At 40.0% G+C, this 13,639-nt stretch overlaps 2 protein-coding genes across 2 annotated transcripts; both read right to left on the reverse strand.

Moving 5' to 3' along the window:
* Positions 1 to 401: 401 nt before the first annotated feature.
* LOC128368867 (kinesin-like protein KIF2C) lies at positions 402 to 9,029 on the reverse strand. The gene is made up of 18 exons (XM_053329759.1): positions 9,000 to 9,029; positions 7,823 to 7,966; positions 7,579 to 7,692; positions 7,144 to 7,241; positions 6,931 to 7,026; positions 6,781 to 6,835; positions 6,479 to 6,641; positions 6,116 to 6,206; positions 5,969 to 6,032; positions 5,290 to 5,381; positions 5,033 to 5,175; positions 2,440 to 2,644; positions 1,797 to 1,907; positions 1,456 to 1,523; positions 1,260 to 1,338; positions 1,094 to 1,171; positions 902 to 995; positions 402 to 587 (listed from the first exon to the last, which is right to left on the reverse strand). Exons 2-18 carry the CDS (start codon positions 7,935 to 7,937, stop codon positions 526 to 528), a joined length of 1,728 nt encoding a protein of 575 aa, XP_053185734.1. The 5' UTR covers positions 7,938 to 7,966; positions 9,000 to 9,029; the 3' UTR covers positions 402 to 525.
* Positions 8,971 to 10,376, reverse strand: LOC128369640 (kinesin-like protein KIF2A). Its single transcript, XM_053330718.1, has 5 exons — positions 10,316 to 10,376; positions 10,129 to 10,223; positions 9,845 to 9,946; positions 9,122 to 9,170; positions 8,971 to 9,035 (listed from the first exon to the last, which is right to left on the reverse strand). Exons 1-5 carry the CDS (start codon positions 10,374 to 10,376, stop codon positions 8,971 to 8,973), a joined length of 372 nt encoding a protein of 123 aa, XP_053186693.1.
* Between the last annotated feature and the right edge of the window lie 3,263 nt (positions 10,377 to 13,639).

The following is a 13,639-nucleotide window of genomic DNA, read 5'->3' on the forward strand; positions in this document are numbered from 1 at the left end:
CTTGAGTCCGACCCTTTTAGACCATGCACCTGGCGCAGTGACCATTTTTCCGCCGTTAAAATAGCAAAAGTGGATTTGGACCCACCCCAAAGGCACTTGCGCCATGGGCTTCACGCCATGCGCTATAGATCATTAAAATAGAGCCCAAACTGTGCCAGTGCAACACATGTAATGCAGACAGTAAGAATGTATGTTAAAAGCAAGGAAAACAGTAATAAGAATAACTACCACTTCCACAATTGTGCCAAACTGGTCATGGTTTTATGATCAGTTCAAAACAATCCAATCTGGTATCAGTTATAGTAAGATTTATGAAAATACCCATAGCAAACACAGAAGTGTCGCATCCAACAATATACACCAGTAGTTGCATCTTTTACAGACATAAAATGTTTTATTGGAATTAGTGTTTGAATTAATTTTATTTAAAACACAGTAATTAACAAAATAAGACAAAAGAGAACTGCGTCACAGCAAAGTGTAAAATAAAAAAACTGTTGGTCTGGGCAGGTTGGTGGCTTTGTCTCAGTGGTTGAGCCTCGCCGTTCTCTCCTGATCCACAGCAGTCTGCAAAGCCAGGACTGTGTCTGTTGAGGACAGACAAGACTGTGTCAACACATTTATCCACACAAGTTTTGGTCCTGGGTAATACATATTAGATCAGACGAAGCTATGTTTTTTAAATGAATAGTGATTTGAGAGGCTCTTTAACAGCTATCCAATATTACATAAAGCCATCAAGTGGTCAAATAACAAGGTGATTAGTTGAAGTCATATTCATGTTAACCACAAGCCTGATTCTGGTTTTCTATCAATTTGTGTGTTTTTATATATATGTATTATATTATATATTAAGCTGTGGTTTGTACACACCACACTACTATGAGAAACTAGTACAAACCCAATAACTTCTGGGAATGATCCACCAGGTCGGGAAGTCCTGCCTCAATGTTGTATGAGGTTTGCTCCATTGCCTTGACAAGATCATTTGCCCTCTGAGAGACAAAAGTGATGAAGTGTGAGGGCTGAAAAGGCTGTTTTAGTTACATGAACGAGTGTATTGAAAAGAAGAACGGAATTAAGAAAATCATACCTGAAGCTCCACATAAACCTTCTCCTCCAGGTCTGCCACCTGGGATATGGCATCATACACACTGGTGTCAACAGATTCCTACAACACAAATAAACAATTTATAAACAATTTAAAATCATAAGCATTACAAATTTTGGACTTGTATACTTAAATTGTGCAAGCTGACCTCCTCAGAAGAAGTATCTGCAGGCTCTTGTGACTTCACCACTCCACCAGCTTTGGAGTTGCCATTCAGTTCCTTCACTCTGCCAAAGACGAGAGAAGATTAAGCTTTCTTTCCATACACATTAGTTTTATATTAATAGATTCTGAATACATTTCCATCACTATCAAGACTAAAATACAATAAGCAAAACATTTACCTGTCAGCGTAACGTAGAGTGTTCATGGTATATTCACATGAAGACATGCTTGGAGACACCATTGCAATCTGTTGAACAGAGAGGCAGGAGGGATGTAAAAGGTACATACACACAAACATACATTCAGTTGCCAGTTTATTAGGAATTCCAAGCTTAGCTCAATCACATACACTATATGATTTGATCAACCATCAGGACATTTTCAGATATTGATACTGCAATCACACACCAGAGTTATGCTTGTGTGGTGTACAGCAGTATCATCCACTATTCTGTAATTAGGGCCACACAAAATTGTTTTCTCAAAGTTAAACTAAGCTAACATCTGTGTCCTTACATACCATGCAGGTCTTGGACTTCTCGCCAATAAAGGAATCTCTGAGGACCTTGGTCAGTGTGCTCATCCTAAAAGGGATGTAATCGCTGTTCTTCCCCAGTGAACGAATGCACTCCTGGGGGACACAAGGGCAAACACAAGAGTATGAGGTGTTATGTTATGATTTCCATCTTGTCAGGTGCCATGTATGCATACATAATATTTGGACTGAGTTGTGAGAAGGTCAGTCGAATTCAGCTTTTGGTGCGTTTCATTGTACTTTATAGTAGGGATGCAACGGTACTCTGTAAAATATTGAACCGTTCGGTCTGCTCTGCACGGAACAATACAACCTTATGGACCGCGGGTTTTCGGTTTTGCAATTCATTTTGCATCGATGCTTCACAGGCCACTGTGTGTGTGTGTGTGTGTGTGTGTGTGCGTGTGTGTCCAGGCAGGTGAAAAGCCCTCCCCGCGAGTTAATGTCCAATCACTGTTGTGCCTCCACACACTAACCCCCTCTCACATTGTAACTGGAGCCAGGTTGGGCCCAAACCGTGACCCAAAAACCGAGGCGCGGACCGTAGCATAGGTTACCTGTACCGTTGCATCCCTACTTTATGGTGTCAATTTGAGAGGACCCGACCTACACATCAGCCACACTATACCTTTAAAGCCAAGAGGCTTTGGTTTATCTCAGCAGTCTCCACTAAAGTGCTGCGGTCATTGCTGCTAACGTCTGTGCCACGCTCATTGCCAGCCAAATCAATCAGCGAAAATTTGCCGTGGAGTGCGCCTTTTCGTCTTAGGACAATCTGGAGGATGGCATGAGAGCGGGATGAGTTGGCATTGGCTGAGGTCTGGCCTGATGTTCTAGGAGATAGTAAGGAAAAGAAATGAAAGGGGAGGCAGCCATGTTAATGTGACACTTCATGAGCATAAGGAAGCACTCAAACAAAAATATGTAAATGCCCCCTAAATATTTTACGTATTTATTAGGGCCCGAGCGCTGACCAGCGCGAAGCCCTATTGTATCTGTCAAGATTATTATTATTATTTTTCTTTTTCTTGCACGACGACGGCCTTTTTGCCCCCCTGAACGTGCCCCGAATCTCACCAAAGTTTGCACGCAAGCCAGACCCGGCGAAAATTTCGATATTTTATGGTTTGCACAAATGGGCGTGACAAAATGGCTCTCTAGCGCCCCCTACAAAATCAATAAAAGCGAGCCCCTCGTGACAGATTGACATAGAGAAACGAAACTTGGTACACATGTTCAACATGTCAAGACGCACCAAAAAGTCTCTTGGACACATACCCTAACACCAACAGGAAGTCGGCCATTTTGAATCAAAATATTGATTTTAATGCAAATTGTGGCATCATATTTGAATGCACTACTCCTAGAGTTTTCTTCCCATCCACTTCAAATTCACACAGAGTCATCTTGAGACATTGGAGATGAAAAGTTATCAAAAGGTTTTTCCCCCCGTCATTCCTGGTTGCCGTGGTGATGCGGCGAATTTCGATGCTTCGCCATGAAATTTCAAACCCTCATAACTTGACTCCACATGGTCTGAGCTTTTCCAAATTTCAGATGCCTGTTCAGGGTCCTGCTCTGAACACATGTACAGTCTCATATTTAGTGACAGTCATAGCGCCCCCTACTGGCAACAGGAAGTCACTTGCTTCATTCTTTCACTAATTACTCCCATAATCTTCATCCCATCCACTTCAAATTCACACAGGATCATCTTGAGATATTGGAGATGAAAAGTTATCAAAAGCTTTTTCCCTCGTCATTCCTGGTTGCCGTGGTGACGTGGCGAATTTCGATCCTTCGCCATGAAAATTCAAACCCTCATAACTTGACTCCACATGGTCTGAGCTTTTCCAAATTTAATATGCTTGTACAGTGTCCTCGTCTGAACACATGTACAGTCTCATATTTAGTGACAGTCATAGCGCCCCCTACTGGCAACAGGAAGTCACTTGCTTCATTCTTTCACTAATTACTCCCATAATCTTAAGTATTTACACCTGAAATTGACTCAGCTGAGACATAAGACCTTGGTGATGCTACATTCTGCAACTCGTGACCCATCATCAAATACTGTTGCCATGACAACGCATTCAACGCCATGAAATACGATTACAGTTTTCAGAGGCAAAGGATGCATCCACGGTAACGAAACTCAACACACACATCTGGAGTGGGGTCATTTCACATCCTATATACTTCAATGGGATGGACGTGACTAAATGGCTCAATAGCGCCCCCTTGAATATTTCATAATTGAACCTCAGACTTCCCGATTGACATAGAAGAATGAAATTCGGTAGGTTTATGTATCATCTCCAGACGCACAAAAACGCCATTTGGACCCATACCCTAAGTCCAACAGGAAGTCGGCCATCTTGGGAAAAATGCTCAATTTTGGTGAGTTTTGTGGTCATTTCCAGGCCTCATATTTGAACGCACTAGTCCTAGAGACTTCATCCCATCCACTTCAAATTCACACAGAGTCAGCATGAGACATTGGAGATGACGCCAGTTATCAAAAGCTTTTTTATGACTTCTTCCTGTTGGGCGTGGCTGTGCAAACAATTTCCATGCTTCGCCATGAAGCAGGAAGTCCTTATAACTCCTACAGACATTGTCCCACCTACACCAAATTGCTCACGCATGTAGAGGGTCCCGCCCTGAACACATCTATGCATCAATACTGCTTCATATACACAGCGCCACCTACTGGACACAGGAAGTCAGCCTCATATGACAAACATTATCCGATTTACATGAAATTTACAGGATGTGTTCTCTACATCATACACTGCAACATGACATGTAATTGGTGGGTGATCTCTAGCGCCACCTAGTGGACACATGCAATGTGACTTAGCCCCATCACACAACATTCATTACAAGCCCGGGTGCCAAGACGTCTACGTACCCGCTGTGTCTGCATGTGACTGCAGCACGCACCGGCATGCGCGTACAAGGCGGTGCATGGGGGCGCGAGGGCCCGTTCATCACTGCTTGCAGTTTTAATTGAATGTATTATTGTACCAGAGGATGCATTTGAAATACTAATGTGTTTAGAATTCCATGTTTAAGTTTCTATGTTGCAGTAAAAAATTAAATTTGACATATATATTTAGTGCTTTATATGGGAAGATCAAGGAAACATCAGTCTTAAGTTCAAGTAGAGATGTATGTAACATGATATTTAAACAGAGACCCTCTGGACAGATAGGTACCTGCATGCACTGCCCATCTGTATCATCTTGATGACATCCTCTGCTTTGGTCACATACACCTCCTCCAGGCCAACCACATTCACCTGCTGTCGGTCGTCCTCTAGAACACGGAGCTTTGCCTTCTTGTTCAGTAGGTCATACACCTAAAAATCAACAAGCAAATTTCACTTGAGGGGTAACTTAGCATTAGCTGACTGATCTTCAGTTGGATATTTTTAATAAATGTGTTTCTTGGAAGTGATAGAAGACATTCTTACTTTGCCATTGTAAATCTCAAAGAAGCTGACGAAGGCAGAAAGATCCAGGCTAGCATACCTCCTGTGATTGATATTGGTGAAAACATCCTGGGCTAAAAGCAAAATGAAGCCATTATTCAAACTGAAGTTCTAATGTAAATTTACTGAATGTTTGTGTAGTCTTATGAAAAATGCTATGGATTTTAATTGGGTCTCCTATCCTGAGTTAGTGGGGAACAAATACAAACTAGAAAGCTGCAAGCAGCTGTAATGGGCCATCGCTCCCCTGCCCTGCCCCGCCCCCAAACATTGAAATGTGCTGTACGTGCATGCGTGGTGCAGGCTGCAGTTGCATGGCGGGCACAGCGGGCATGTACATGTGTTGGCACCCAGGCTTTTAATGAACATTGTGTGATGGGTTAACTAACACTGCCTGTGTCCACTAGAGATCATCCACCACTGTAGTGTATGGTGTGGAGAACACACGCGGTAAATTTCATGTGAAGCAAATAATGTTTGTCATACAAGACAGACTTCCTGTGTCCAGTAGGTGATGCTATTGATATGACAGTATTGATGCATAGAATAGTGCCTGTTTTGATTTATTCTTGTTTAATAAACCAAATGAGAAAAGCTAGGATAAACTATTTCCTTATCCTTGAAGTACATAAAGAGTCATTGCAGATGTCTTGGGTCCTACCTGCCAAGGCGTAGATTCCTTTGGCGCTGTTCTGCTGCTTCCCTGTGAAATCACCTCCCATGGTCTAGACAGAAAATGAGTCACAGAGTGAAAAAACAAACGACAACAAAGACAATTCAACACAACAAAGCAAGGAGAGTCACTTACATGAGTCTTTCCACTTCCAGTCTGGCCATAGGCAAAACATGTTGCCATGCTGCCTTCAAAAATGGACTGGACCAAAGGTTTAGCTGTGAACCTGAGGACAATAATAGTGTGAATGAAAAATACACCGTTTGTCTAGTGGTGACCAACATAACTGAACAGATACCAGTGTATAAAATGCTGCTACTCAACACTTTCCTATAAAGTTATTTACAGTTTGTGGGAGAAACAATGTCTAGACTGATGGCAATGTGACAGCCTTTAAAACCCATCCTCAAGGAAGAAATTCTCAGAAAACTGAAGTGAATACTTGCACTCTAACATATTGATGTTGTTGCTTAATATAAGAGTAAATTGGGTCATTACTTGTAGACCTGGTCATTGGTGGCGTTCTCATTAAAGGAGTAGTCAAACTGGAAGATTTGGTTGTCCAAGTATTTGGTGAGGTCCACCTTTTGTTTTGGCTCATGGACCAGCAGAGCACCTTTCCCAGGTACAGAGACCACATCTATCTCCTTTTTTGTAAACTCTAGAATAAACAAGGACACAAAATTTTGCATGACACTTTACAAAAAACTTACACCGGCTGCTACTGTTGGGCAAGAATGCATCTATTACACCTTTCTTTTCAGATAATGTATACAAAATGTTGCATATTATTGTCTTACCTTGCTTGTTAAGGGGTCGTTTACGAACACACACACAAATCCTTTGAGGTTCAATCTGTAAAAACACAAGATATAAGAAAAGAAGAAGCATATACTGCATGCTAGCATATGGCTTTATACATGGTAGATTATTCTTCAGTCTAAACTTACAATGTCAGAAGTTGATATAGGAGTTATTTCCAAGGTCTCTCTGAACTCTTGAATCATATCATAAAACTTCTGGTTTGGTCGTGAAGGTTCTCCATACTGAAAGGAAGGAAATGTAAATAAAATGTGAGATGGAACTTCTTTTATGTCTTGAAGTGCTAACCAAGCCACTATTAAAAAAACCCAGAAAGAGTAGAATGAATAAAAACATCACACCTTTCCCTTCTTGGTCTGCATGTCGGAGGGTTTAACAACACATGACAGCCTCTTGTTGCCTTTATTGAACTCTTGGGGAGCGACAGATTTTCTTCTGCCTGGGGTGTATGGAGAGGATGTACACAGACACATTAATACATGCAGAATACTTCATTCAATCATTTTAAACTAAATTATTATAAAGTTAACACCTCCCAACTTCATTATGCACCCACAGCTCTCATTTCCAACAGAATATGGAATTCATAAGATCAATGTGTGAAAAAATTATTATTATTTGTAGCAGAGAAATAAAGTATTTAATAGGAAAAAGATTACAAAAAAAAAAAGTGACAGGAAATGAGAAAGAAGGTCAGGCTCTAACCAAAAATGTTGAGGTTCATGGTCACCTTACTATGGCTACGTGTCACTGTAAGATCCATTACTGATCTTTACCTGCAAAAGGAGGGATCCTTTCAGGTTCATCATTTTCCTTTATGGCCTCACGGGCAAAGGGCAGTGACGGTGCTGGTTTGGCCGCATTCTTTCTACGCTGCTGATTGGAACTCGCTAGATAAGGCAGGAGAATGCACTTGAGTTTATGATGACACAAATGTGTGGCTTGTATCCGTTTGTCTGTTCCTGTGGAAAATGTACTAGTTTGTGAAAATAATGACTCTTTAAGAAGATCACTACCTACCCGAGCTTGTGAGAACTGATGGAGGTGGGAGATTAGGCTGGATTGTCTCTAGATTTGCCACAGAGGTCTCAGATTTTGTAACTGGTGCTGGAACAGGGGCAGGAGCCTGGAACATACATGTCTGCCTGACCTGAGACCGAGTGATGGCTGAAAGTAACACAAATCAAAGTCAAAGAGCTGCAGTAATAGTGTTTGTGTCTCAACGGAAGTATTAATAAAAAAAAAAAAGGTAAACTATGCAGGATCATCTAAATAAAAACAAAATAAATAATCCCTCTCAATCATCACACTAGAAGTGTATGGTGGTGTATTCATCTGCAGAGACCCTGCCCTCTGCCTCTGTTTTATTATTTTTTTGCTACAGGTTATATCACTGTCTCCAGACCTCTTCTCTGCTCTACCCTTTGTCTCGGTGTCATGGACGTATAAAGGCTGCAGGTCTGTGTGTCTGCTTGTGCTACACACATGCAGAGCAGAGAGGCCACAGTGGACATATTTATGTTTGCTTTAAAAGGTAACAGCCAGGAGACCGTTGTTCTCAACAGCTCTGCTCACTCTCTATCTCACTGCTGCTCTCTCTCTCGCTCGGGGAGGAGGGGCCAACTTTGAAAGCTATTTTTACAAACACCAACTGACAAATCCTGCATAGTATGTTTTAAAGTATTGCTAGTTTTCTTTTCACAAAAGTTTGAAAGTAATCCAAACCCCAGCACAATAAGAAAAAAGACTTCAGACACCCAGAGTGGAAGATAAGTGATTAACACAAATACAGCAAAGTGGAACAGACATAATGCCAGCTGCTAATTCAAGCATATCTTGAAGCAAGCACATCTGCATATTTCTCGCCAGTGTAACTTAAATTCAGTTACATCCAAAAAATAAAAAAGGAGTGTGCCTGACTCCTTTTTCCTTTATCATTGCCAAGTGTATAATTTTACTTCCAAAGCATAATTTCAGTTGATGGACAAAAAAATCATAGTGCTGCATGCCAGAAGTACCCATTACCCAAATGTATTGATTTGCAACCCACTCAGTGCCAGTAAAGCAGAAGATCTCTAGTGAGAGGTTTGACCTCTTCCAAGATTGTGCAATTTTTTCATCTACACCCTTTTCCCATTAAGAAAGAAGTGATTAGAGAATCATTTGCTTTAGAGAGGAACATGACGGCCTTTCCGACCTGACTCTTCAGCCTTGGTGACTGCTGGAGTATACGCTTTTGGAAAGAAACAAGCTATTAAAATCACAAAATACAGAACACAGCAATCTAAAGCTAATAAACAGTAACATTAATTTACATACAGCTGGGGGGTGCAGGAATCCTGGATGAGCGCAGTCGACTGCTGTACTTCTATGGAAAAGAGTTACAGAAAAAGTAGTAGAAGTCGGTCAGTGTTGCCCAAATTTTCAGCTCATTCATGAAGATGCTAGGTCTGGCTGTGTACAATAGATGTTATTACAGCCTCACTATTTCACCTCAGGCTAGAGTTAAACCCAGCAGAACCCCAAAGATAAGCGACGCTGTATTTCATATTTTGATTAACTTGTGGATTATTTTCTCCACTAATCAATTAGTCGTTTGGTCTATAAAACTCATAAAATAGTGAAAAAAGTCAATCACAGTTTCCAAAATCCTAAGGTGCAACCTAAAATGTCCCAACCTACAGTCCTTCAGTTAGTTTATCATCATACAAGACTAATCCAAAAACAAAATTCCCATTCAAGGAGGAACAGGAGTGTTTTACTTATTTTATTCAAAAGTAAACAATTATTTGGTGATTAATTTTCTGTTCAGCTCTAATTGCCCTGTCCACTTCAATACATCCATGGCATGCTGAAATCATAGGAAAACAATATAATAAACTACATTCAACTTTAATTCATAATTCTTTAATTCATAATTTAATGTCATAGCAGATTCAAAACAAGGAAGGACAGGATGTGCAATAGATAGGATATTTGCTTATTGGAAGTAACAAATGTATCAAGTGTACATATCTTTAAACATATCTAGGTGACAGTTACCTTCTCTGGAGCAGGAGTGGGTGCCTCAGCAGCTTCGTTAGCGACAGACTGTATAATGTCCAAAAGCTCTGGATTGAGTGTACACAACTCGCTCACATCAATCTATAGCACAAAAAACATCAACCCAGGAGAAATGAGAAAACTGCTATGTCCAACATTGCTCCGTAAACTTTAAGGATATGATACATTTTGAAATGTTTTCATGGTAAAAGGCTTCAAAGACACCTGGTTCATATTAAGACTAATGTTTCAAAAATATTTTCTGTCTTTATTGACTTACTGACCTCCTTCCCTTGGCACATGGTTCTCTCTTTCCACTCGACCATCACCGTGGACTTGATGGTATCGACAGATTTCACATAAGCCGGATGAACTCGGCCTGGTTTTACAATAAAGACAAACGGATAGTCACACTTTGATAACGTTACATTTGCAGCTTAAACATAGCAAAGAAGGCAAACATCAACTCACCATCACTGCGGCTAATCTGTACAGAGTGTCCAACTAAATATCTGCACAGATCCGACTCCATTTTAGCTTCTTGTTGCTTTTCTGTGACGGAACAAATTAATTTTCAGGTGTCGTTAACAAGCTAACAGTAAAACTAATCAATTCTCGCCGATAACCGATAAATTATGACCGAACCATCATCGTACTTTTCCTTTTTGTTTACCTGTGTATTTTTCTTTACTCTGACAACCGATAAAATCAAACTCACCTAACAAATTCAAAGCAAACGCCGCCCAAGATTTAAATTGTGATTTCCGGGTGTTGAAGAATCTGATTGGTCGTGTCTTCTTCTACGTCTGTTGATCATGTTTATACCGCCACCGAGTGGACGAGTTCAGGAATGACTTCCGTAATGGAAATGAACTGCAAGATGAACAAAAACTGTCTATCTTTTGGTCATTCGATTTTCTTTTTAGGTGCAAATATTGAAAAAAAAGCGAGTGGCGATTTGATTTTGGTTTTAAAATACAAAATATTAAATTGAAATATAAGCTGTTTTTCTTTTTCCTTGTCAAAAAGGGATCAGCAGAACATTTTCTTTTCATAGGCTATTTCTAAATAATAATAAAAAATAAAATCACTGGCAAAAAGAAACAAAAAATTACCCGATTTCTTATATTCTCTGAGACCAGATGTCATCATCAAGACAAGAGCACAATAAAGATCAATAAAAAAACTAAAACAAAACACGTTTCCTAACCCAACAAACCACTGACTCCCTACAGCTAGTGTTATAGTAGGCTACATTTGATGTGAATTCAGCATTACACTTAAATGCACGTCAGCTTAAACTTCAACTCGCTATCAAAAGGTCTGAATGATCTGTAAACATAAAGTCAATATAGAAACAAAAGAGATTGTCACAGTTTATAGTAAATGACAATTTAACATTACTGGACAGAGCTGAAAAGAGGGACAACATATTTAAGACCAGGAGAGGATCTACCTTTTAACAAACTCCAGTGCCCTTGCAGCTTCCTCTTGGCATTGCAAGTTGAACACGTAGCAGGTGATCAAAAGTACAGCAAGCCCTGTGATGAAGCTTGGTTGCCTTAACAGATTACATGACTTTCAATGCTCATCCAACGTCCAGTCGTGACTATGTCAAAAATGAATATGGGTAACAGGGCTCTACAATGTATTTTTACGTTATTATTAAAAGTGGCATCATCAGATGTGAATAAAGCTCTGCGTGTAAATGCCGGAGAGTGCAGGAAGTGTCCAGTGAGTTCATTTCTCAAAGGCATCTTTGTTTACATGTGTATGTGTGAGACAAGACCCCTCGAACAGCAGACAGAGTAAATTACAAATCTTTCAATTTGACTTTTTAATCCATGGAGGTTTTATATTTGTAAAACTTTCCTCGAACCGGGAACAGCAATTTTAATGTCTGTGACGTTATCACAATGTAAAGTCTATGGGCTGAGCGGGAATCCCCCGGGCAGGGCCAGCAGGGGAAACACTACTGAATATTCATGGTGCTTTCCAGTTGTACTTGGAAGTCAGAATTTCCGAATACCCAGGTGGAAATTTCAACTGGAACACCCCCTGAAGTCGGATCTCCAACTCGGACAGTCGCATGTACCTCACTAGCCCCGACCTCAAAATCCAAGATGGTAGCCTCGTGCATCAACAGTGTGAAAGTTGTAGTAACATCCTGTTTATTAGCAGTTTGGTCTTATTTGTGTCTCATTAAATCAATTGCACACACAACACTGTCCAACTTTTATCTGTGGACGGGTTGCTATGCTGCCTGTTTGTATTTGCAAAATACACAGAATGTGTTTTTATCAACTGGTATTGCTATCAGTGGCTAACCTGGGTAGAAGTGCTTTTCTTACTTTTTAACTGGAAGTTACTGGTGTGATTCCCAGCTCCGACTTCCAGCTTCCGAGGTAAATGTAATGCACTGCTGGCGGCTGGAAGTAAACCTGGAAGCTATAAACTGTTTTTGACAACTTATAGGACTGAATGGTACAGTGTCCAGCTCTTATTAGATAGATAGATAGATAGATAGATAGATAGATATACTTTTATTGATCCCAAACTGGGAAATTACAGTGCAGCAGCAGCATTACACACAGTGACGATAACAACATATAGTATTAGAATATAAAGAACAAACTATACATAATAAAATAGCAAAATAGCAATAGCAAATAAAATAAAATAAATAAAATGTAATGTACAAAAGTATATACAACTAATTGACAGTGTTGATTTTAGTGCAATCCATCTAAACATCCATCCATCCATCTAAACAAATAATTTAAATAACTTATATAATATCTGTGACACCCATGGTTTGATTTCATTACATAATCTTTACTGCTTAAATCAAATCAGTAAAGCGCTGGGTAATGTTACTCACCACACTAAACCTGACCCTTCCTCAAGTTTCAGAAAGATTTGACAAACAAACATTTCCTGTTTTTATGTCATCTGGGATGCAATGAGTTTTTATGTATGTGATGTCTTGGCAAGTTGGAAAGGAATATTTAAAATCATGTTTGTACAGATACAGTGTCAACTCATACAAGTAACTTAGTCATTTACTTGTTATATTCCTGAGACATCCCTGAGAGAGATATGGTTCTGACTAAACTGGATGGTTAATTGTTTGTAGGACCTTTATAATGGAGGTGGTGGTGGCTGCCATTTGGGAGAGGTGAGTGAAGTTGGTGCACGTGTTTTCACAGGAGCCTGCTGCAAGTTTATTTTAGTATGAGTGTGCTACTTACCACCTTCCTTAACACATGTGATAAAAGTTACTTAAGTGTTAGTACTGATTATTTTGTTTGGGTTTCTTAACCAGCCAGGACACCCTCTTTCATTCAGAACCAGTGAGTTATACTGAATCCTCCATAATTGAATTTGGTTCTGTATCTTCAGCATCATTTCACTGAGAACCGATAACTTGCATCTGGCCTGCAGCATTGGAAATTATTCTATTTATAAATTTAAACATGTTTGCTGTTATTTGTGGTCTCTTTTTTGTTTTTTCCCCTCTATCCATCTTTTCCTCCTTTGACCCCCCATTGTTCCTTACTGCACTGTTTTATTGCAATGCATTGTGTTTTTTGTGTTCTTTGATAATTAACCCTATCTGATTCTTTCCCTTCTTTAACAGACTCCAATTTAGAGTGGGTTAGGGTTAGGGTTAGGGTTAGGGTGATTTATTCTGTGATTTATTCATCAGATCTCTTTTTTTCTGTGTCTACGCTGTAGAATCATCATGAGGAGCAGCCTGTGTGCAGTCATGTTCACTTGTGCCACATGTGAGTA

The sequence above is a fragment of the Scomber japonicus genome, chromosome 12, assembly GCF_027409825.1.
Source record: "Scomber japonicus isolate fScoJap1 chromosome 12, fScoJap1.pri, whole genome shotgun sequence".
Lineage (NCBI taxonomy): Eukaryota > Metazoa > Chordata > Actinopteri > Scombriformes > Scombridae > Scomber > Scomber japonicus.